Source organism: Calidris pugnax, unplaced genomic scaffold (assembly GCF_001431845.1).
Source record: "Calidris pugnax isolate Ruff unplaced genomic scaffold, ASM143184v1 scaffold4, whole genome shotgun sequence".
Taxonomy (NCBI): Eukaryota; Metazoa; Chordata; class Aves; order Charadriiformes; family Scolopacidae; genus Calidris; species Calidris pugnax.
This window is the reverse complement of record NW_015090781.1, coordinates 1,958,700-1,981,573: the sequence shown is the minus strand read 5'-3', so window position 1 is coordinate 1,981,573 and position 22,874 is coordinate 1,958,700. Positions and strand designations below refer to the sequence as shown.

The following is a 22,874-nucleotide window of genomic DNA, read 5'->3' as shown; positions in this document are numbered from 1 at the left end:
CATCCTCCCTGTCCCCCATCCTACCTCCCACATAGAGGGGAGCCTCACTGTTCAGTGTATAGTGCTTGCCCGAGTTGTCCATGGTCATGGGGCTGCCGCCATCGATGGAGAGGTTCACCATCTGATCGAAGGTCACCAGCTCCACAGTGTGGAACTGCCCGTCGTTGATGGTCTCAGCGCTGGCAGGGAAGGCTGGGTCACCAGGGACCCTCCACACCCACGCAATGGGGGTGGAGGTCTCCAGTGAGCAGGGTAAGGGTGACAGGTACCTGTAGATGGCCGAGCTGGGGTGGGTGCCAGGGTCGTAGCTGACCCTGACATGGCCCTGGTATAGCTCCACGGCCATGTGGTCACTGTCGCCGTTGTACAGCAGGATGCCATTGCCTTCAGCCGTGGAGACCTGGCAGTGGGAGAGGTGGGAGCCCACATTCCTGGGGCAGCACCCCTTATGCCACCCCCTCAATGCCCCCTGTGCCCCCCCCCGTCCCCAGCCCTCACCTGCAGGGTGATGTTGGCCCGGGGCCAGTCCTGCAGGTCGGTGAACTGCAGGTACGTGTCGCGGTCCACAAAGTTGACACTCAGCAGCTTCTCGCACTTGGGGCCGCCGAAGCCGGGCAGGCACTGGCAGAGGGCACGGGTGCCCCGCTCAACGGTTTTTTTCCCGTTCTGGCACTCGGCTCGCTCGCAGGGGCCGGGCTGGCCGGCGGCGTGGGGTGGCATCTCGCAGAGCTGGCCACTGCGGGGCCGAGGGTGCTGCTGGGCATGGGGCTGGGAAAGCGCCCTACCCACTGCCCACCACCCCACGGGGCTCTGACAGCACCCCTGACAGCACCCCCTTGTTTTGGGGTCTCTGAGGAGGGTCTGATGCCTGGTGGCAGCAGAGGGAGGCCTGGATGCTGAGATCCTTGGGATCCCTCTCCAGGGACACTGGTTTCCCTCAGCCTCCATGCCCAGAGACCTGCACCCCCAGCCCCACTCCTTCCTCTTGCTGGGGTGGATGGATGGGTGGATGGGTGGGTGGGTGGATGGAGGGATGGGTGGATGGAGGGATGGCTGTGGTAGCTAGGACTGCTCCCTCCTGCATGGTGACATGTAACTGTCCCTGCTATACCCGGTGCCCACCCCCGTAACCCCGGCAGTACCTGTAGCCCTCGGTGCAGAGGCAGGAGTAGCCGTTCACCTCGTCCAGGCAGTGGGCGTTGTTCTGGCACCGGTGGTCCTGGCAGTCGTCGAAGTCTTCGCTGCAGTTGCTCCCCACGTAGCCGGGTGCACACTCACACCTGGGGCAGGCGGGGGGGTTCATGGCCACCCCTTCCATCCTGCCCGCTGCTCCTCCCAGCACCCTCATACCTCCTGGCCAGCCCACAAGCTGCAGCCCCCCAAGAGCAAATCTTCCCTGCCAGGCAGCAGGGAGAGAGAGGTTTGGGGAGCGGGGGCTCACCTGGGCCCCTGGCTGGTGGAGATGCAGGTGGAGCCATGCTGGCACGGGCTGAGCTCGGCTGAGCAGAAATCCGGTGGCTGCTCACAGAAATCCCCTGGAAAGGCAGAAGATGGGGTGCCAGGGGGTGCCCAGCAGCTCCGGGACCAGAGGGGCAGCCCTGGAGCCCGTGGGCTCAGCTCGAGGCAGGGAGCCATCAAGCCCACAGCTCACACTGCCACGGGCACAGGACACTGCTCTGCCACAGGCAGGTCTCAGCCCGGCCAGGGAGCGGAGGCATCCCAGGGCATGGGGGCTCAGCTGGGCATACCCAGACCTCAGCCCCACGGGAGCCCAGAGGCCACGGTGATGGGCAGTGGGACAGCAGGCAGAGAAGCTATTAGCTCTCCTTGGTGGGAAGGGCACATCCCTGGGCACATCCAGTACTGGGCACATCCCTCTGCCAGGCTCGTGAGGTTTGGGGCAGGCCAGCCCCCCGTCCGGGTACCTGTGTAGTGGGCAGGGCACAGGCAGGTGTAGTTGGTGGCACCAGGAACGCAGGAGCCCCCGTTCTCACAGCTGTGCTCCTTGCAGGGGTCACTGATGGCTCGGCAGCTCGGACCCTCAAAGCCCACCGGGCACAGGCACCTGCCACAGGGCATGGGGAGATGTCAGGAGGTGGGAAATGGAGCATTTTGGGGTGATTCCCCCCAAAATGCCAGCACAAGACCCTGGTGGCGGAGCATTCACGCCAAGAGGCTCTGGGGAACAGGGTCCGGTGCCCCCCCCTGCCGAACACCGGGTGCAGGGTTGGGTGGGTGGGTGGGTGGCAACCCGCAGCCCCACCGGGAGCGCATGGCGAGGATGCTGAGTTGCCACGACAACGGGCTGAGAGGCCACTCAGTGCAGGGGCTGGGCGGCTGCGCAGCCCACCTCCTCGCCCCCGGCCTGTCATCTATTTTCAGCCACTAATTGCACCTCGGTTCCCGGAACGGCCTGAAGCATTCGGGGTAGCGAGGGTTGTGTGGGGGCACGGCAGCCCTGCGGGGGGGCAGGGGGGCGCATCCTGCCCTGCCCCACAGTCAGCCAGATCCCAACCCCAAATCCCGCTGCCCTCTGTGTCCCCATACCACCCCCACCCATGGTGGTGGGACCCCCTCTACCCCATGGCCCCATCCCCGGAGCCTGCAGGGCTGGGGGGCTCGGGGAAGCGGAGCCATTGCTCAGCCCTGCTGGTGCTGTGCTGGCAGGAGGCACAGGCAGGGCTGCAGAGAGCTGGAAGCAGGGGCTGGAGCTGCTGGGCGAATGCAATATCCCAGCTACATGCCCCGGGGAGCACGCAGGAAGGGAAAGAAGCACCAGACTCTATCCTCTGTGGGATGCCAGGGCTCCATGCCACTGCCCAAACACCCGTCTTTCGTGGGCTCCCGTCCAGCACTCACCTGAACCCGGCTCCTTCCCCCTCCTGGGGCTGGCAGGTCCCCCCGTTGGCACAGGGGTTGGAGGAGCAGCCACTGAGTGCCACTTCACAGTCCCTGCCCTAGGGAAAGACAGAGGGAGAGGTGGGAGGGAGGAGGGTACCACAGCACCATGTCCTGCTCCCCCTGCCCTGTCCCACTCGGGAGGGCTCTGCGGTGTGCAGGGAAGGGGGACAGTCCTGCAGGGAGCCAAGCCTGGGCATGGCAGAGCCCCCATGTTCCCCCCTTCCCATCCACAGGGGTGGGTCCCCCCGGCACTGGGGACCCCCGAGACCAGGGTACCTTGTAGCCACTGGGGCAGGCACAGCGGTAGGAGCCAAGGGGGTCGTTGTGGCAAGTGCCCTTGTTCTGGCAGGGGCTGGAGAGGCAGGGGTTGCACTTGGCCTGGACGCTCAGGGAGGGTGGGCCTGGAGGACAGGAGGCGCAGAGATGACCATCAGTGTGGGGAGTGATGGGGAGGTGTCCATTTGCGGGCACTGACATGGGGGGCAGACCCCCAGGCAAGGCTGGGAGGAGAGCCTGCCCTGCTGAGGGGCTGTGCACCAGGGAATGGGACAGCCACGTGCTCGCTTGGTCATCAGGGACGTGCCACCAGCCAGGTAAGGGGACAGAAGCTGACCAGTCCCTCTCCTCCACAAGGCAGTTCAAGAGATGAAATTCCAGATGCTCCAGGCTCATGGAGCATCACTCTCCCAGGCGTGGGGAGGTGACAGCCCCCGGCTCCTCTTCCCGCCTGATGCCCTGCCTGAGGAGGGCACGGAGGGACAGACAGACAAGCGCAGGCACCTCTCACCTTGGCACTCGAACTTCTTGGCAGGGGTGGTGAGCAGCAGCTTGCCTTCCATCTCGGGGGGCCCAGCACAGCGGGCGATGCCTGGCTCCTTGTACCCGGTCTTGACCCAGCTGGAGAGCCAGCGCAGGTTGCAGCTGCAGTACAGGGGGTTGGCCCCGATGGCTCTGCAAGGGAAGGAAGGCAAAAAACTGCACGCGCTGCCCCACGGAAGGAACGGGCTCGGAGACCTTGGGGCTGGACACAACTCTGTCACTCTGCTAGGCTGCCATGTGGTGGGGGGACCCGGCGCTCCTCCATTTCTGGACCCACGGGAGGTACTGCCCGTGATGGGAGAACTGGGGCACACAGCCCCACACCGCTGCCCAGTTAGACCACCCTGCTGCCAGCCAGCCCCACAGCCCAGGTGGTGCCCCGTGGCTCCCTGCTGGGGCTCTCCTCTGCTGCCTACACAGAAATCCTTGGGGATCCCTCCCCAGCACAAAATGGGTGAAGCACCTTGAGGTGCTGTGTAGCAACAACAGGACCGTTGCACGTGAGCTGCAGGGACAGCCTGGGCTCTGCCTGCAGGGCAGGGACATGTGAGCAGGTCATGGCCAGAGATCTTGGGGACAGCGTCAGGGGAGAGCAAGGAATTGCTCCGAGAGAGGAGGAGGAGGAGGAAGAGGAGGAGAGAGGGTTGCTCTGCTCCACAGCGGAGCAGGGATGGTGTGGGAGGCTGAGGGGCTGGATGCCTCTTTGCATCCTCCTCCACCGCAAAGGTGAGCAGTGATGGAGGGTCAGCACAACCCACACCTGTGGGGAAGGAAGGAAGGGGACGGCGGGCGGGAGGAACAGCAGATCTGCTGGGGCTGGAGAACCTGGTCCTGCAGCACCGACAGCGCCGGCTGGTGACACAGCTCAGCCCTGCGGGAACCGGCAGCGCCGACTGGCAGCGGCAGAGAGAGTGTCGCGCTTCATGAAGAGCCAGGGGAGACCAGACCAAGCAGTGATGCTCCCCAAAAAAATACAGGGAGGCCAGGATTAGAAATCAAGACGCTCCTCATAGGCTGGAGGAACAACCTGAGACCCACAGGATGCTGGCCACCGACAGGCAGGTGGGGACGGCTTAGCAGGGACAGGGAAGAGACTGAAGAGTCACAGTGAGCAAAGCTCCCCATCCCAGGAGGTGGGTACAGGTTTCCTCAAGCAGGGGCTGAAACATCAGCACGGGCAGGAGGATGTTTGGTGACAGATTTGGGGAAGGGTTGTGCAGGGAAGCACCCTGGCAGGAGGCTGATGACACACTGGGATGGGTCAGAGCAGTCCCTGCCAACCCACAGCCATGCCAGCATCTTGCATGGCTTGACCTGCATGTTAGGGGACCCTGGGACCCGGCGGGGTGGGAGGACCCCACATCACCTCCAGTAAGGACCACAGGGCCATCCCAGCTGCACTGAGAGACCCAGACTGGACCTGGGGGCTGAGTGAGGGGAGGGCAGGCACAGCACGGGAATGCCCCACAAAGGCTGCTCCAGGTCCTGGCCCAGAGAAGAGGACAGGAGGCAGCTCAGCCCCCAGAGAAGCTGGGCTCAGCCCCGAGGTTTTTAAAGGTCTCCCAAGCCTGTGTCCAGCCCTGAACCCTGCGGAGTGGGAGGTACTCACAGGTGGGACAGGGAGGTGACGTCTGCGAAGATGCCCTCAGGGAGGCTGGAGATGTCATTGCCGTGGAGAGACCTGCAGAGAACAGAGGGTCCTGCAATCTCCATGGCTCCTGGGTGGGCCCACGGGCAGCTGGGCTGCCCCCACCCCACGGGTCCAGGTGTGGGTGGCAGAGCCAGACCCCATCACTCTTGCCCCTGTTGCCTGAGGTTTTTAAAGGTCTCCCAAGCCTGTGTCCAGCCCTGCACCCTGCGGAGTGGGAGGTACTCACAGGTGGGACAGGGAGGTGACGTCTGCGAAGATGCCCTCAGGGAGGCTGGAGATGTCATTGCCGTGGAGAGACCTGCAGAGAACAGAGGGTCCTGCAATCTCCATGGCTCCTGGGTGGGCCCACGGGCAGCTGGGCTGCCCCCACCCCACGGGTCCAGGTGTGGGTGGCAGAGCCAGACCCCATCACTCTTGCCCCTGTTGCAAAAGCACCCCTCTGCTCCAAGAGGCTGGTGCATCTCCCCTTGCTCCTCCTGCAGCCTGTACCCTGCCCACCCGCCCGCACCCAGCTCCACGTGGGCACAGGGGACACAGGAACAGGGGCTGAGGGGGGCTGTGAGGGGGGATGCAGGTACTTACAGCAGCCGGAGGGAGCGGAGGCCCTCAAAGGCGAGCGGAGGGATGCACTGCAGGGAGTTGTAGCTGAGGATGCTGCGGAAGGGAAGGAAGAGGCATCACAGCGCTGGGGGCACTGCCGGGGGCACTGCCAGGGGCATTGCCACACGCTCCCGGGGACTGCACTTACAGGGTGGTGAGCTGGCTCATGTTGGTGAAGGAGGAGTTGCTCAGGGAGCTGATCTTGTTGTTGCTCAGGTCGCTGGAAAACAGAAACCCCGGGGGCTGGAATGGGCTGGGCCCCGTCCCCCCCTCACTGCTCCCCCAGCTGCTCAGCTGCAAGGGGGTGCGAACAGCAGCACGGCCCCCAGGGGAGTAGCAGGGCTGTCACACAGGGTGATGGCAGCAATGCCACTGTCACCCCTCTGCTCTGGGGTCACCCCTCCAGCAGAGACTGTGGGCACCCAGGGGCTGAGCATCACTGACAGCCAGCTGTGTCCCGGTGCAGAGGGGGGGACACAGAGGGATACTGGGGGTCTCTGCCACAGCCAGGCCCCTCCTGAGGACCCTGTCCTTGCCCACAGGTCCCAGCAGAGGGATCAGCTGCTTGGGCTCCTGCTCCTGGCTACTTACACAAGCTGCAGGTACTTGAAGGTGGAGAGCTGCCCGGGGACCTGAGTGAATTGGTTTCCATCCAGGTAGCTGCAGGGAAGAACAAAAGCACCTCGGGGTGGTGCAAGGAAGAAGCAGGAGCTCCCTCTCTCTACCCTCCTGGTTCTTCTGTGCAGACATCCCTAAGGACTTTGGGCTGCGATGGGCACCCCCAGCATCACCTCCCTCCCAGCACACAGGTCCCATGGGGGTCTCAGGGGACCCCTGGGCCAGTGGGGGGGCTGGTGTGTGAGCACAACAGCCGACCTGGGGGCTCTGCATGCGGGTCCCCAGGGGCAGCCTCCCCACAGCCTGTGTGTGCCAGCGCAGCCAGCCCTGTGCTGCGTTTACACGTCCCACCCAGGGATGTGTGAGAGAGAGCTGGGGACTCGGAGAGAGAGGGGTGTGAGACAGTGATGGGGTGCGAGGGGGTGGCATAAATACAGACGTGCACAACCAGTGCCCACAGCCCCCACCCCATTTGGGTGCAGAGCCCCTTTGGCAGCGATGGGTACCATGGTGCCCACACACCCTGACCTGGCACGGCTGCTTGGGCATCTCCCTGACACCCAATGCTGATGGGGACGTGGCCCCAGGAAAACCACATCCTGTTGCCCCCATGCTCAGAGCTGGGGTTGCCAAGAGCATCCCCACCACCGTGGTGAGAGGTGATGGCAGAGAAGACCCAAGGAGCTGGCAGAGGCAGGGTGGCCCTGTCCCTGTCACTGATGGCAGGCTGCTGGGGACGGCAGAGCTCTGGGCTCCTGTGACAACACCCCTTGCACATCACCTGTGGTAGCCCTGGGTGGGCAGAGAGGCTCTTGCTGAGCCCCTCGCTGGGGTCGGGGTTGGACAAGGTCCCTTGGCTGGGTGGGGGTCCTGCCCCCACTGCCCAGCCAGGATGAGGGCTCTGCCCCAAGCCCAGCATCCCCGCAGCACAGACCCCCTGTGCCCAGAGCCACAAACTTGCTGGAAATCAGAAGGATGAGCCTGGGCACCCACACCCCACTCACAGCTCCGTGACGTTCTTGGGGATCCCCTTGGGCAGGGCTTTGAGGTGCTTGTTGCTGCAGCGGACGACGGTGTCAAGGCAGGTGCACTCCTGTGGGCACTGGGGCCGGGGGACGCAGGTGGTCTCCTCCTGACCTGCACCGGGCACAGAGAGCCACAAAGTCACCGTTTTCAAACAAAAATGCAGTCCCCAGTAGTTGCCAGTGAGAGGACAAGGGGCAATGGGCACAAGTTGGAACATAAAGGGTTCCACTTGAATATGAGGAAGAACTTTTTCACGGTGAGGGTGACGGAGCCCTGGCAGAGGCTGCCCAGGGAGGGTGTGGAGTCCCCTTCTCTGGAGATCTTCAAGACCCGCCTGGATGCTCCTGAGTAACGTGCTCTGACAAGCTCTGGGTGGTCCTGCTTTGGCAGGGGAGTTGGACTAGATGATCTCTATGGTCCCTTCCAACTCTAAAAATTCAGTGAAATTCAGTGAAATTCAGTGAACAGCAGAGAGGAGGGCGCAGAAGAAGGAGCTCAGAGCTCCTTCAATCGTGGAAGGAATTTTCCATCCAATTTTCAGGATGGAAATCATCCCGAAATATCCTCCTTCTCCCCAGACACGGCGCTGGGCTCCTGCGGGAGAGGCGTCCCCGGGACGACCGTATGTTCTCTCGCACCACTCGGAAAGGCGCAGGATGCAGCCCTTCAGGCTTTGACGTGGTGGAGGAGGGAAAGCAGAAGAAAGGATGATTTGTTTGTAAATATTTTCCAGAGGGCTCAAAAAGCTGTTCTATATTTAAAAAAAAAAATTTAAAAAAGGCTTTTTATTTTCTCATCACACACACACTCTCCACCAGCTCCGTCTGCCCAGCTCTGGCGGGTGTGTGGGGCTGGGACAGGAAAGAGGGAAGGAACAGGATGAATCCCAGTGAGTTTTGCAAACTCTGACTTCCACGGAGCAGCTTCGGAGCAGCTCGTAGGTATTTGAGTGCAGCCCTGAGGGCTGAGTACCACCAGGGGAAAGCTGTGCATCGTTAGGGCAGGGTGTTAACGGGCTGAGGGACCCCTTGAGCATCGTTAGGGCAGGGTGTTAACGGGACCTCTCGAGCTACCAGCTTGCCGCAGGGTGCTGCTGGACATCCCAGGAGCAGGGATGGGGTGTCTGAGAAGAGCAGCCCGGTCCCCCCTTGCCCCTGTGAGTTACCTTCCTCACACCTGAAGTCGGGGAAAGCCACATCCTGGAGCGGGATCTGCCGGAGAAAGTCGGGGTTTTGGCACCGCGGGTTCCCCGTCACGATCTTCCTCTTGCGCAGCCAGTCCCCCAGCCAGGCCAGCTGGCAGTTGCAGTTGAAGGGGTTGGCGAGCAGGTTCCTGCACATGGGAGGGAGTGTGAGGGCATCACCTCAACAGCCACCAGGCAAGGGCACCCCCTGCAGTCCCCCCTCCCCACCCCCCCACCGCGATGGGGACAGCCTGGGAGCATCCCCCCCAGGGCCCCAGACGTACAGCGTGGAGAGGGACTGCAGGGTGTCGAAGGCACCCGGCGCGATGGTGCTGATCTGGTTGTCGTAGAGGGAGAGCAGGCGGACGTTGCGCAGCCCCGTGAAGCTGTCGTTGTGGATGCAGCTGATGCGGTTGTTCCTCAGCATCCTGCGGAGGGAAGGGGACAAGGGCACCTAAAAACCCCGGCAGGTGGCAGGGGGGAAAACCCACCTTGGCAGTGCCGAGGCTGTGCCCACCTCAGTGCCAGGCAGCAGGATGAGCCTGAGCCAGTCCCTGAGCAGCCAAAACCTGCCCCCCCCACCCCCAGCAGATGGGTAAGGCGCTCCCGAGCTGGCCCTGAGGTGGTGCAGAGCAGCCTGGCAGCGTGGGCAGGGCAGTGTGGGCAGGAGCAGGAACTTCCCCGTCCTTGTGCCCACGGAGGAGTGGGGACTCACAAGGTCCTCAGCCCATCCAGGCCCCTGAACATGCCGCTCCGCACCGACTCCAGCTGGTTGACGGTGAGGTGCAGCTCGCTGACGGAGGATGCCCCCTCGAATGCCCCGTCCTCGATCTCCGACACCTTGTTGTTGCTGAGGTTGCTGTGGAGAGGGGAAAGCAGGCTGGGGTGGGAGGCTCTGCCCCAACCTCATCCTGAACCTGGCTCCCCCAAGGTTCCACTGAGCACCCTGTGAAGCCAAGTCCCTTGGGGGACCCTTGGATGTGCCCCCCATTTCCCACCCCAGGCTGCCCTGGCATCAGAAACCCCTGTGCCTTCCCAGCCCCCAGGCACTCCTGATGGGGCTGTGCTGCCCGATACTCACATTTTCTTCAGGTGTGGGAGTTTCTTGAAGATGCCAGTAGCCTCCAGGACAGAGATTTCATTGTTGTTCAGGCGCCTGGGGTGGGTGGCAGGGCAAAGAGCTCAGGGGATGGCTGCAAAGGGTCTGGCACACACCCTGAGCCAAACCCCAGCACCAGTGATGCTCCGGCTGCAGGAGGGAGAGCAGGGTGGGAGGGAGAGCAGGGTGGGAGGAGGCTCTTACAGCTCAGCCGTGGACTGCGGGATGCGCTCCGGGATCTTGGTGAGCTTCAGGTTGGAGCACTCGACCACGTTGGATTCACAGCGGCACTTCGGGGGACAGATCACGTCGCTGTTGCACTCGCTGTTCAGCTGGTAATCCTCTGTCCCTGCGCGCCGAGAGGGCAAGGTGGGCTCCCCTTCTCCCATGCTCCCACCCCCCCAGCTAGCCTCTCTCTCTTCCCCACCTCCCCTCATCCCGGACACTCTGCACATATTACTCCTCTCCATGCCCAAAGCACCTTATCCACAGGGATATTTGTCTTGGGTAGGTGGGGTGCTGCACTGCCCACCACCTCCCTCCCCTCCTGCAAACAAAGCCAGACCCTGGGGACACCTCCGTGCCCATCCAGATAAAGGCACAATGGGAGATGCTGCAACACGTCCTGGTACCCAGCGCTTTTGTTAGTGCAGCACCTGGGAACTCAGCAACTGCACATATTACTCCTCTCCATGCCCAAAGCGTGGAGATATCCACAGGGATATTTGTCCTGGGTACATGGGGTGCTGCACTGCCCACCACATCCCTCCCCTCCTGCAGACAAAGCCAGACCCTGGGGACACCTCTGTGCCCACCCAGATAATGGCACGATGGGAGATGCTGCAACACGTCCTGGTACCCAGTGCTTTTGTTAGTGCAGCACCTGGGAACTCAGCAACTTCACTCTCTACAGCTCCCTGAAAGGAGGGTGTAGCCAGGGGGGGTCGGTCTCTGCTCCCAAGTCACAGGTGACGGGACAAGAAGAAACAGCCTCAAGTGGTGCCAGGGGAGGTTCAGATTGGAGATTGGGAACAACTTTTATATGGAAAGGGTTCTAAAGCCTTGGAATGGGCTGCCCAGGGAAGGGGTTGAGGCCCCATCCCTGGAGGGATTTCAAAGCCGGGTTGCCACAGTGCTTAGAGCCACGTGAGGTTGGTGGTTGGACTGGATTATTTTAAAGGTCCCTTCCGCCCCAGACAATTCTATGATAACCAGAAACAATGGGAAACACCAGTGTTCCTGCCGGGGCAGACTGTGTGGGGCTCTGGCCCAACCACCCCTGCAGGCAGCCTGGCCAGAGAGGGCACCATGCACCCACGCGTGTGTCTCCTCCTCTTACCTGGGATGAAATACTGCTCTTTGGCTGTGGAGAGAAAAAAGCACATCAGCACCCCGAGCGCAGGGCCACCAGGCTGGGGCAGGGCTGAGGACAGCCATGCCACCGGGCCCCCATGACAGGGACGGGGACCAGCTCTCATGGGGACAGCCTGGGAGCATCCCCCCCAGGGCCCCAGACGTACAGCGTGGAGAGGGACTGCAGGGTGTCGAAGGCACCCGGCGCGATGGTGCTGATCTGGTTGTCGTAGAGGGAGAGCAGGCGGACGTTGCGCAGCCCCGTGAAGCTGTCGTTGTGGATGCAGCTGATGCGGTTGTTCCTCAGCATCCTGCGGAGGGAAGGGGACAAGGGCACCTAACAACCCCGGCAGGTGGCAGGGGGGAAAACCCACCTTGGCAGTGCCAAGGCTGTGCCCACCTCAGTGCCAGGCAGCAGGATGAGCCTGAGCCAGTCCCTGAGCAGCCAAAACCTGCCCCCCCCACCCCCAGCAGATGGGTAAGGCGCTCCCGAGCTGGCCCTGAGGTGGTGCAGAGCAGCCTGGCAGCGTGGGCAGGGCAGTGTGGGCAGGAGCAGGAACTTCCCCGTCCTTGTGCCCACGGAGGAGTGGGGACTCACAAGGTCCTCAGCCCATCCAGGCCCCTGAACATGCCGCTCCGCACCGACTCCAGCTGGTTGACGGTGAGGTGCAGCTCGCTGACGGAGGATGCCCCCTCGAATGCCCCGTCCTCGATCTCCGACACCTTGTTGTTGCTGAGGTTGCTGTGGAGAGGGGAAAGCAGGCTGGGGTGGGAGGCTCTGCCCCAACCTCATCCTGAACCTGGCTTCCCCCAGGTTCCACTGAGCACCCTGTGATGCCAAGTCCCTTGGGGGACCCTTGGATGTGCCCCCCATTTCCCACCCCAGGCTGCCCTGGCATCAGAAACCCCTGTGCCTTCCCAGCCCCCAGGCACTCCTGATGGGGCTGTGCTGCCCGATACTCACATTTTCTTCAGGTGTGGGAGTTTCTTGAAGATGCCAGTAGCCTCCAGGACAGAGATTTCATTGTTGTTCAGGCGCCTGGGGTGGGTGGCAGGGCAAAGAGCTCAGGGGATGGCTGCAAAGGGTCTGGCACACACCCTGAGCCAAACCCCAGCACCAGTGATGCTCCGGCTGCAGGAGGGAGAGCAGGGTGGGAGGGAGAGCAGGGTGGGAGGAGGCTCTTACAGCTCAGCCGTGGACTGCGGGATGCGCTCCGGGATCTTGGTGAGCTTCAGGTTGGAGCACTCGACCACGTTGGATTCACAGCGGCACTTCGGGGGACAGATCACGTCGCTGTTGCACTCGCTGTTCAGCTGGTAATCCTCTGTCCCTGCGCGCCGAGAGGGCAAGGTGGGCTCCCCTTCTCCCACGCTCCCACCCCCCCAGCTAGCCTCTCTCTCTTCCCCACCTCCCCTCATCCCGGACACTCTGCACATATTACTCCTCTCCATGCCCAAAGCACCTTATCCACAGGGATATTTGTCTTGGGTAGGTGGGGTGCTGCACTGCCCACCACCTCCCTCCCCTCCTGCAAACAAAGCCAGACCCTGGGGACACCTCCGTGCCCATCCAGATAAAGGCACAATGGGAGATGCTGCAACACGTCCTGGTACCCAGCGCTTTTGTTAGTGCAGCACCTGGGAACTCAGCAACTTCACTCTCTACAGCTCCCTGAAAGGAGGGTGTAGCCAGGGGGGGTCGGTCTCTGCTCCCAAGTCACAGGTGACGGGACAAGAAGAAACAGCCTCAAGTGGTGCCAGGGGAGGTTCAGATTGGAGATTGGGAACAATTTTTCCATGGAAAGGGTTCTAAAGCCTTGGAATGGGCTGCCCAGGGAAGGGGTTGAGGCCCCATCCCTGGAGGGATTTCAAAGCTGGGTTGCCATAGTGCTTAGAGCCATGGGTTAGTGATGGGTTTTATCAGAGTGAGGTTGGTGGTTGGACTGGATTATTTTAAAGGTCCCTTCCGCCCCAGACAATTCTATGATAACCAGAAACAGAGCCACGGGTTAGTGATGATTTTTATCAGAGTTAGGTTGATGGTTGGACTAGATGATCTGAAAGGTCCTTTCCAACCCAGACAATTCTGTGATTCTATGATAACCAGAAACGATGGGAAACACCAGTGTTCCTGCCGGGGCAGACTGTGTGGGGCTCTGGCCCAACCACCCCTGCAGGCAGCCTGGCCAGAGAGGGCACCATGCACCCACGCGTGTGTCTCCTCCTCTTACCTGGGATGAAATACTGCTCTTTGGCTGTGGAGAGAAAAAAGCACATCAGCACCCCGAGCGCAGGGCCACCAGGCTGGGGCAGGGCTGAGGACAGCCATGCCACCGGGCCCCCATGACAGGGACGGGGACCAGCTCTCACCTGAGCAGCGGAACTTCTTGCTCTTGATCTGGCCGATGCGCTTGTTGGCCAGGCGGCGGGGGCTGGCACAGCGGGCACCGCTGGTCTCGATGGGGTTGGCACGGAGGAAGTCTGCCAGCCACTTGAGGTTGCAGTCACAGACGAAGGGGTTCTGGGCCAGGTGCCTGTGCCAGGGACAGTGGGTGACCCACGGCTGGGGACAGTGGGTGACTGCCACCTGCAGCCCCGGCTACCCACCGAGATGCTCCCCCCCAGGCACCTGCCTGCCCGGGCATCGGAGCCGGCGTGGGCACTCACAGGGTCTGGATGGCCCGCAGGGAGGTGAAGGTGCCCTTGGCCAGGCTCTGGATCTTGTTGTCATAGAGCGAGAGCAGAGAGAGGTTCTGCAGGTCCTGGAAGGCGTCTGCCCTCACACAGTTGATCTTGTTGGCATTGAGGAGCCTGGCAGGGAGGGGGGAAGGTGATGCTGGGGACCCCCTCCACTGCACCATGGGTGCTGGGGACCTTGGCCCTGCTTCCCCGTGTCCCTGCTGAGCATCCCACCCAGCCACCCGTGCCTTACAGCAACTGCAGGGCAAAAAGTCCCCCGAAGACACCCTTGGGGAGGTCTGTGATCTTGTTGCCATACAGCACCCTGGGAGAGAAAGGCTGGTGTGAGAGAGATGGGGTCGGGGGGAGCAGTGTGGGGCATGGTTCAGGGGGTGCAGCGTCCACCCCACCCCACACCTCCCTGGGGCAGGCACTTACAGCGAGTTCAGTGAGCGCAGACCCTGGAAGGCGTCAGGGGCGATCTCTGAGATCTGGTTGTTGCTCAGGTCTCTGAAACCCAAAGGGAGAAGGTGGCCCGGTCCCCTCTTCTCTCACCACATGCACCCATCCTCCCTCTGGCTCCAGGGGACCACCCCCAGCACCCAATACACAGAGCTGAGAGTAGCTGAGACCCCATCCCAGTGCTGCCATGTGGGGCATTCATGTCACAGCAAGTGTCCCGTGCCTGCTGGAGTCGGGGGCTGCGGGCTCACAGCAGTGACCAGTGGGGTGAAGGGTGTTGGGATTGATGGTGAGCTGGCAGGGGCTGCACACTTACATCCTCCGCAGCTTCTTGTAGGGGGAGAAGGCACCCGGGGGGATGGACTTGATGCCGTTGAGCTCCAGGCGTCTGCGAAGAGAAGGGGGAGTGATGAGGGCTGTAGGGCTGGCCGAGCCCCAGCACCCCACTGACAGGGCTGGGGGGCTGCAAGACCCTCAGGTTTGCAGTAAGTTACCCCCACCAGAGGCACCATTCACCCCAGGGACAACTCGCAGCCTGTACTCAGGGCTTTCTCCATCAGGGAGAGGTGCCATGGGTGGGGGGACCATGCTGGTTGGGGTGGGAGAATCATAGAATCATAGATTCTAGAATCATTTTTATTAGAATTTCATAGAATCATTTTTATTGCTTATTTCTATGAGAGGTGCCATGGGTGGGGGGACTGTGCTGGCTGGGGTGGCACCTCCTCCCTCCCAGCACCCTGGGTCTGGGGGTGGCTGCTGCCTCCCATGTGCTTCATGCAACGTCCCAGCGGGGGCTTTGCACCATAATTGGATTCCCCTAAGGAGATTATTTCTCTATTTACATTTTTAATGCAGCTAAATCCAGGGCTAAATCTGGGCAGCATGAGAGAAGGGCAAGGAAGGCCTGACACCACGTGGGGTGGCTGAACCCTGGGGCTCACCCCCGTGTCCCCACTGCCTCAAGCCACCCCGAGCCCAGCGGTAGCGGTGTGGGGCCATACTCACATCTCCGTCATGGTCTCGGGCAGGTTGGCAGGGATGGCTGTCAGCCCCTTGCCCCGACAGTCCACGATGCCGTTGCTGCAAGTGCACATGGCCGGGCAGGAGCCAGAGGACAAACTGCAGAGCTGGGCACGTGCTGGGTCCGTTTGTCCTGCCAGGGAAACAGCCAGCATGGGAATTGCAAAGAGCTGGGCTGGACGGGTGGGTGGCAGCACCCCAAGAAAGGGACCCTGGTGACAGCTCGGTGTGCTGGTACAGCTCGTGGCACAAGGTGCTGGTGCACCCCAATCCCATGCCAAAGACGTGCAGCTCCAAGGGCACAGACGGATACACCACCATGGATGGGGTGGTGGTGTCCCCACGGTGTCCCTGCACCAGGGATGGTGCTGACCTGAGCTGAGCCTGGGGCGTGCATCCAGGCTGTGAGCTGGGGCACGTGGCGGGGAGTGGAGGTGCATTGATGGGACAGGCTTTGACCCCACCACCCGTGTCCCTGCCCTGACACCCACCGCCTCCCCTGTCCCCCTCACCGGAGCAGCTGAACTCGTTCTTCTGGATCTCGGCCACGTTGAGGCCGCGGAGCTGGGCTGGAGCAGAGCACTGGGTGAAGAGCCCGATGGTGGGACGCTGGCGCAGCCACTGCGAGAGCCAGGCCAGGTGGCAGTCGCAGAAGAGGTGGTTGGAGTGCAGGCGGCTGCGGGGGGACAGGGCAGTCAGCGGCCACAAGACGGCTCCTGCCCACCCCACTGCCCCCACCCGGCTCATCCCAAAGGCTGGGGGCACGCGGAGGGGGACACAGAGAAGCCCAAGAGCATCTGCGCTGGTTGCCAAGGCCACTTGGCAGTGCTTGGGGACAGGCTGCAGAGCTGTTCCCCCCATCCCCTTCCCGTGGTGCTGTCCCAGCACTGGGGACATCCCGCTCTGACCTGGGGGGGGGTCCCTGGGGGGTCCCTCCCGCTCCCCACGGCCCCAGCACTCACAACGTCCGCAGCTTGGGCATGTGGTTGAAGCTGGACACGGGGATGGAAGTGATATTGTTGTTATTCAGGGTCCTGCAGGAAGGCAGAGGGGGCAGGTCAGGGTGGATGGGTCATAAATGGGAGCATGAAACATCATGGTGGCACCAAAAGCCCTGGGAGCAGGGCTCATCCCAAAGGCTGGGGGCACGCGGAGCGGGACACGGAGGAGCCCAAGAGCATCTGCACTGGTTGGCAAGGCCACCTTGCTTGGCAGTGCTTGGGGACAGGCTGTTCCCTCCATCCCCTTCCCGTGGTGCTGTCCCAGTACTGGGGACATCCCGCTCTGACCTGGGGGGGTCCCTCCCGGGGGGTCCCTCCCGCTCCCCACGGCCCCAGCACTCACAATGTCCGCAGCTTGGGCATGTGGTTGAAGCTGGACACGGGGATGGAAGTGATATTGTTGTTATTCAGGGTCCTGCAGGAAGGCAGAGGGGGCAGGTCAGGGTGGCTGGGTCATAAATGGGAGCATGAAACACCACGGTGGCACCAAAAGCCCTGGGAGCAGCAGCACCCACCCACCCCCCAGCACAGGGTAGATGGATGGAGAGGTGAGGGACGGGGACACCCCAAATACCCGAGGCAGGGCTTGCTGCCCTTTCCAGGCTTCTCCTCTCCACAGCCAGCTGCAGCCAGCTGGACCCCTGGGGCAGGATCAGGCCCTGCAGCACTGGCACCAGAGCCCTGCTCAGCCCTTGTCGGGGCCAGGGAGAGATGGCACGCTGGGGATGTCCCTGCAGCGCCTCGATGAGTGGGGAGCACCCAGGGACACCCTCATCCCACATGGGGCTTTGTGGGCTGGAGGCTCCAGCCCAGCCCCTGGCCACTTACAGGACCTCCAGCCCCCGCAGGGCACGGAAAGCCCCGTCCTCGATGCAGCTGATTTGGTTCTTGTCCAGTTGTCTGTGGGAGAAAGACGGAGGGAGCGTTGCTGGGACAGCCCGGGCAGAGAGTGACCAGTGGCTCCTGATGCCTCCTGCCACTGGACCTGACCCCAGACCCCCCGGTGCTCCCATGCCCATCCCTGCCAGCACTCACAGATTCTTGAGGTCGGTGGCCCCACGGAAAGCTTTCCTGGGGATGGCCTGGATGAAGTTCTCACTCAGGTCCCTGTTGAAGAGAGAAGTGAGAAGGCAAATGAAGGGTGCCTGCAAAACCCCGTGCCCCATGGCAGCAGGGCATCCACAGGCAGAGGCACGTCCTGCACCCCGTGATCCCCGAGGGGCTCTGGGAAGCTATAATTTGGCTTCAGCTCCTTGGTTGCCCACTGCCCCGCTGTCTGTCCCGAGGTGAGTCTGGCTCCATCCGTGGTGGCTGCCAGTGGCTGGAGGTCCCCAGGCACCAACTGTCCCCAGCTCTAAGAAGCAGAGCAGCAGGGCACAGCTCGGGGAAAACCCTCCATACTTAAATACCCTGTGACTGCTATAATTACAATCCCCTGCTGATTAACTGGTAATTACACTTGGTGGCTCCAGCAGGCATTCCCATGGAGCCTGCCCTGCACTTTAGAGGGCACAAATAATCGGGTCATTAATTACTTCATCACCACACGGCACCGTCCGTGGAATCACTCACTCTGCGATGCCGTGTGTGTGCCGGGCACAGGGCTCCGTGGCAGGGCTGGCAGGGGCTCAGATGCCCTGCTGTGCTTGGGATGGCTTTTAACACCCACAAAGGCCAAAATTCTCACCACAAAGTAGGGTCGGGGTGGCCCAGCTCAGCCCACCCCATTCTCAGGAGTCCCATGGCTCCCGTCTTGGTGTTCCCTCTCTCACCCTCAAGGCCAGGAGCTCCTCCAAGCTCAGCAGGCACCTGCATCGCCTGCCTCCAGCCCCACACCAGCACAGCCCCACTCCAGTCACTCATGGGACAGGAGGTCGGGTCCCTCCTGGCACAGGGAAACTGAGGCACAGCATGGCATTTGTCTTGTGCGGCAAGTCCATGGGTGAGTGAGGAGCAGGGACCAAGACATCCTGCATGCTTTAAGTGCTGCCCAGCATTACACAGGCCACGTAGACAACCCCAGCCAAGCCCCAAGAGGTGGTTCAGGGTGTCCCTGCATGCGAGGGTTTCACACTCGGTGGTCACCAGCTCTGCTTCAACATAACGAAGCCTGTTCACTGCTGGTATCTCAGGGCAGTTGGGCAGATGGGCAGGGTGGACCCACCGCCTCCCCTGTCCCCCTCACCGGAGCAGCTGAACTCGTTCTTCTGGATCTCGGCCACGTTGAGGCCGCGGAGCTGGGCTGGAGCAGAGCACTGGGTGAAGAGCCCGATGGTGGGACGCTGGCGCAGCCACTGCGAGAGCCAGGCCAGGTGGCAGTCGCAGAAGAGGTGGTTGGAGTGCAGGCGGCTGCGGGGGGACAGGGCAGTCAGCGGCCACAGGACGGCTCCTGCCCACCCCACTGCCCCCACCCGGCTCATCCCAAAGGCTGGGGGCACGCGGAGGGGGACACAGAGAAGCCCAAGAGCATCTGCGCTGGTTGCCAAGGCCACTTGGCAGTGCTTGGGGACAGGCTGCAGAGCTGTTCCCCCCATCCCCTTCCCGTGGTGCTGTCCCAGCACTGGGGACATCCCGCTCTGACCTGGGGGGGGATCCCTGGGGGGTCCCTCCCGCTCCCCACGGCCCCAGCACTCACAACGTCCGCAGCTTGGGCATGTGGTTGAAGCTGGACACGGGGATGGAAGTGATATTGTTGTTATTCAGGGTCCTGCAGGAAGGCAGAGGGGGCAGGTCAGGGTGGATGGGTCATAAATGGGAGCATGAAACATCATGGTGGCACCAAAAGCCCTGGGAGCAGCAGCACCCACCCACCCCCCAGCACAGGGTGGATGGAGGGAGAGGTGAGGGATGGGGACAGCCCGAATACTCCAGGCAGGGCTTTTCTTGCTGCCCTTTCCAGGCTTCTCCTCTCCACAGCCAGCTGCAGCCAGCTGGACCCCTGGGGCAGGATCAGGCCCTGCAGCACTGGCACCAGAGCCCTGCTCAGCCCTTGTTGGGGCCAGGGAGAGCTGGCACGCTGGGGATGTCCCTGCAGCGCCTCGATGAGTGGGGAGCACCCAGGGACACCCTCATCCCACATGGGGCTTTGTGGGCTGGAGGCTCCAGCCCAGCCCCTGGCCACTTACAGGACCTCCAGCCCCCGCAGGGCACGGAAAGCCCCGTCCTCGATGCAGCTGATTTGGTTCTTGTCCAGTTGTCTGTGGGAGAAAGACGGAGGGAGCGTTGCTGGGACAGTCCGGGCAGAGAGTGACCAGTGGCTCCTGATGCCTCCTGCCACTGGACCTGACCCCAGACCCCCCGGTGCTCCCATGCCCATCCCTGCCAGCACTCACAGATTCTTGAGGTCGGTGGCCCCACGGAAAGCTTTCCTGGGAATGGCCTGGATGAAGTTCTCACTCAGGTCCCTGTTGAAGAGAGAAGTGAGAAGGCAAATGAAGGGTGCCTGCAAAACCCCGTGCCCCATGGCAGCAGGGCATCCACAGGCAGAGGCACGTCCTGCACCCCGTGATCCCTGAGGGGCTCTGGGAAGCCCTAATTTGGCTTCAGCTCCTTGGTTGCCCACTGCCCCGCTGTCTGTCCCGAGGCGAGTCTGGCTCCATCCATGGTGGCTGCCGGTGGCTGGAGGTCCCCAGGCACCAACTGTCCCCAGCTCTAAGCAGCAGAGCAGCAGGGCACAGCTCCGGGAAAACCCTCCATACTTAAATACCCTGTGACTGCTATAATTACAATCCCCTGCTGATTAACTGGTAATTACACTTGGTGGCTCCAGCAGGCATTCCCATGGAGCCTGCCCTGCACTTTAGAGGGCACAAATAATCGGGTCATTAATTACTTCATCACCACACGGCACCGTCCGTGGAATCACTCACTCTGCGATGCCGTGTGTGTGCCGGGCACAGGGCTCCGTGGCAGGGCTGGCAGGGGCTCAGATGCCCTGCTGTGCCTGGGATGGCTTTTAACACCCACAAAGGCCAAAATTCTCACCACAAAGTAGGGTCGGGGTGGCCCAGCTCAGCCCACCCCATTCTCAGGAGTCCCATGGCTCCCGTCCTGCTGTTCCCTCTCTCACCCTCAAGGCCAGGAGCTCCTCCAAGCTCAGCAGGCACCTGCATCGCCTGCCTCCAGCCCCACACCAGCACAGCCCCACTCCAGTCACTCATGGGACAGGAGGTCGGGTCCCTCCTGGCACAGGGAAACTGAGGCACAGCATGGCATTTGTCTTGTGCGGCAAGTCCATGGGTGAGTGAGGAGCAGGGACCAAGACATCCTGCATGCTTTAAGTGCTGCCCAGCATTACACAGGCCACGTAGACAACCCCAGCCAAGCCCCAAGAGGTGGTTCAGGGTGTCCCTGCATGCGAGGGTTTCACACTCGGTGGTCACCAGCTCTGCTTCAACATAACGAAGCCTGTTCACTGCTGGTATCTCAGGGCAGTTGGGCAGATGGGCAGGGTGGTCTTGCCCAGCCCCCCAGCGAGATGCTCAGCAGATAATAACAGGAGTCCCATGGCTCCCGTCCTGCTGTTCCCTCTCTCACCCTCAAGGCCAGGAGCTCCTCTGAGCTCAGCAGGCACCTGCATCGCCTGCCTCCAGCCCCACACCAGCACAGCCCTGCTCCAGTCACTCATGGGACAGGAGGTCGGGTCCCCAGCTCCATCCTGGCACAGGGAAACTGAGGCACGGCATGGCATTTGTCCTGTGCGGCAAGTCCATGGGTGAGTGAGGAGCAGGGACCAAGACATCCTGCATGCTTTAAGTGCTGCCCAGCGTTACACAGGCCACGTAGACAACCCCAGCCCAGCCCCAAGAGGTGGTTCAGGGTGTCCCTGCATGCCAGGGTTTGACACTCGGTGGTCACCAGCTCTGCTTCACATAACGAAGCCTGTTCACTGCTGGTATCTCAGGGCAGTTGGGCAGATGGGCAGGGTGGTCTTGCCCAGCCCCCCAGCGAGATGCTCAGCAGATAATAAGCTGTGCTGCCATACAGTGTGACCTGGACAGGCTGGAGAGCTGGGCAGAGAAGAACCTCAACAAAGAACCTTCAACAAAGGCAAGTGTAGGGTCCTGCACCTGGGGAGGAAGAACCCCAGGCACCAGTACAGTTGAGGGGTGGATCTGCTGGAAAGCACTTCTGAGGAGAAGGATCTGGGGGTCCTGGTGGACAGTAAACTCTCCATGAGCCAGCAATGGGCCCTTGTGGCCAAGAGGCCAATGGGATCCTGGGCTGCGTAGGGCAGAGTGTGGCCAGGAGGTGGAGGGAGGTCATTCTCCCCCTCTGCTCTGCACTGGGGAGGCCACAACTGGAATCCTGCCTCCAGTGCTGGGCTCCCCAGTTCAAGAGAGACAGGGAACTGCTGGAGAGAGTCCAGCGTAGGGCAACAGAGAGGATGGAGGGGTTGGAGCATCTCCCTGGTGAGGAAAGGCTGAGAGAGCTGGGGCTCTTGAGCCTGGAGAAGAGAAGGCTGAGGGGAGACCTTCTTCATGCTGACAAGTCTCTAAAGGGGGGGTTGAAGGAGGATGGAGCCGGACTCTTTCCAGTGGTTCCCAGGGACAGGACGAGGGGCAACGGGCACAAGCTGGACCATGGGAAGTTCCACTGCAATGGGAGGAAGAACTTGTTTGGGGTGAGGGTGGCAGAGCCCTGGCAGAGGCTGCCCAGGGAGGGTGTGGAGTCCCCTTCTCTGGAGATCTTCAAGCCCCTCCTGGATGCTCCTGAGTGATGTGCTCTGGGCAGCCCTGCTTTGGCTGGGGAGTTGGACTGGAGGGTCTCTAGAGGTCCCTTCCAACTCTGACAATTCCCTGATTCCGTGATACAGTGCCAGGACGATGCACTTTATGTGGCAGAGGCTGGTGCATCGCCCTGGCACTGTATGCTGGGAGCAGGGGCTGGTGCATCGCTCTGGGTCGCTCCTGGGGAACCAAACCCAACCCGGGTGGCAAAGCAGCATTGCTGGGGCAGAGGAAGGAAGGGAAACTCTGACAATTCCCTGATTCTGTGATATGGTGCGAGGATGATGCACTTTATGTGGCAGGGGCTGGTGCATTGCCCTGGCACCGTATGCAGGGAGCAGGGGCTGGTGCTTCGCTCTGGGTTGCTCCTGGGGAACCAAATCAAACCCGGCTGGCAAAGCAGCGTTGCTGGGGCAGAGGAAGGAAGGGCAGAGGCTGATTTCTAGGCAGATGCTGCCCGTAGAAAGAGTCCGGGTTCCCGGGGAGCTCCCCTGCCAGCAGCCGGGAGCGCAGCAGGCGCAGTTTCACCGCTACCCACGGGGCGGCACTGCCAGGCTGCCCTGCCTGCCCTGCCTTCCCTGCCTGCCCTGCCTGCGCTGCCTGCCCTGCCTGCACTGCCTGTTCCCCCTGTTCCTCCCCCTCAAGGCTACTCCAGCCCTTCCCAGGGCCCTGGATCAACCCCCCCGCCCCCCCAAAGGAATGGGGTTCACCTCCCAAGGGGAAGGACCAA

At 62.1% G+C, this 22,874-nt stretch overlaps 1 protein-coding gene across 1 annotated transcript in view; it reads right to left on the bottom strand.

The window, feature by feature from the left end:
* Window positions 1-22,874, bottom strand: part of SLIT1 (slit guidance ligand 1) — a 78,685-nt gene that overhangs the window by 4,004 nt on the left and 51,807 nt on the right. The window contains exons 4-33 of the mRNA XM_014959851.1: window positions 19,748-19,819; window positions 19,541-19,612; window positions 19,051-19,122; window positions 18,601-18,764; window positions 15,400-15,547; window positions 14,708-14,779; window positions 14,368-14,439; window positions 14,183-14,254; window positions 13,918-14,061; window positions 13,621-13,784; window positions 13,482-13,505; window positions 12,437-12,581; window positions 12,215-12,289; window positions 11,849-11,992; window positions 11,418-11,561; window positions 8,781-8,947; window positions 7,594-7,726; window positions 6,563-6,631; window positions 6,120-6,191; window positions 5,954-6,025; window positions 5,598-5,669; window positions 3,689-3,852; window positions 3,178-3,302; window positions 2,860-2,957; window positions 1,926-2,065; window positions 1,442-1,535; window positions 1,143-1,280; window positions 499-736; window positions 270-400; window positions 25-179 (exon numbers count right to left, since the gene is read on the bottom strand). Coding sequence (XP_014815337.1) covers window positions 25-179; window positions 270-400; window positions 499-736; window positions 1,143-1,280; window positions 1,442-1,535; window positions 1,926-2,065; window positions 2,860-2,957; window positions 3,178-3,302; window positions 3,689-3,852; window positions 5,598-5,669; window positions 5,954-6,025; window positions 6,120-6,191; window positions 6,563-6,631; window positions 7,594-7,726; window positions 8,781-8,947; window positions 11,418-11,561; window positions 11,849-11,992; window positions 12,215-12,289; window positions 12,437-12,581; window positions 13,482-13,505; window positions 13,621-13,784; window positions 13,918-14,061; window positions 14,183-14,254; window positions 14,368-14,439; window positions 14,708-14,779; window positions 15,400-15,547; window positions 18,601-18,764; window positions 19,051-19,122; window positions 19,541-19,612; window positions 19,748-19,819 — 3,452 coding nt within the window. The remainder of the gene's footprint in view (window positions 1-24; window positions 180-269; window positions 401-498; window positions 737-1,142; window positions 1,281-1,441; window positions 1,536-1,925; window positions 2,066-2,859; window positions 2,958-3,177; window positions 3,303-3,688; window positions 3,853-5,597; window positions 5,670-5,953; window positions 6,026-6,119; window positions 6,192-6,562; window positions 6,632-7,593; window positions 7,727-8,780; window positions 8,948-11,417; window positions 11,562-11,848; window positions 11,993-12,214; window positions 12,290-12,436; window positions 12,582-13,481; window positions 13,506-13,620; window positions 13,785-13,917; window positions 14,062-14,182; window positions 14,255-14,367; window positions 14,440-14,707; window positions 14,780-15,399; window positions 15,548-18,600; window positions 18,765-19,050; window positions 19,123-19,540; window positions 19,613-19,747; window positions 19,820-22,874) is intronic.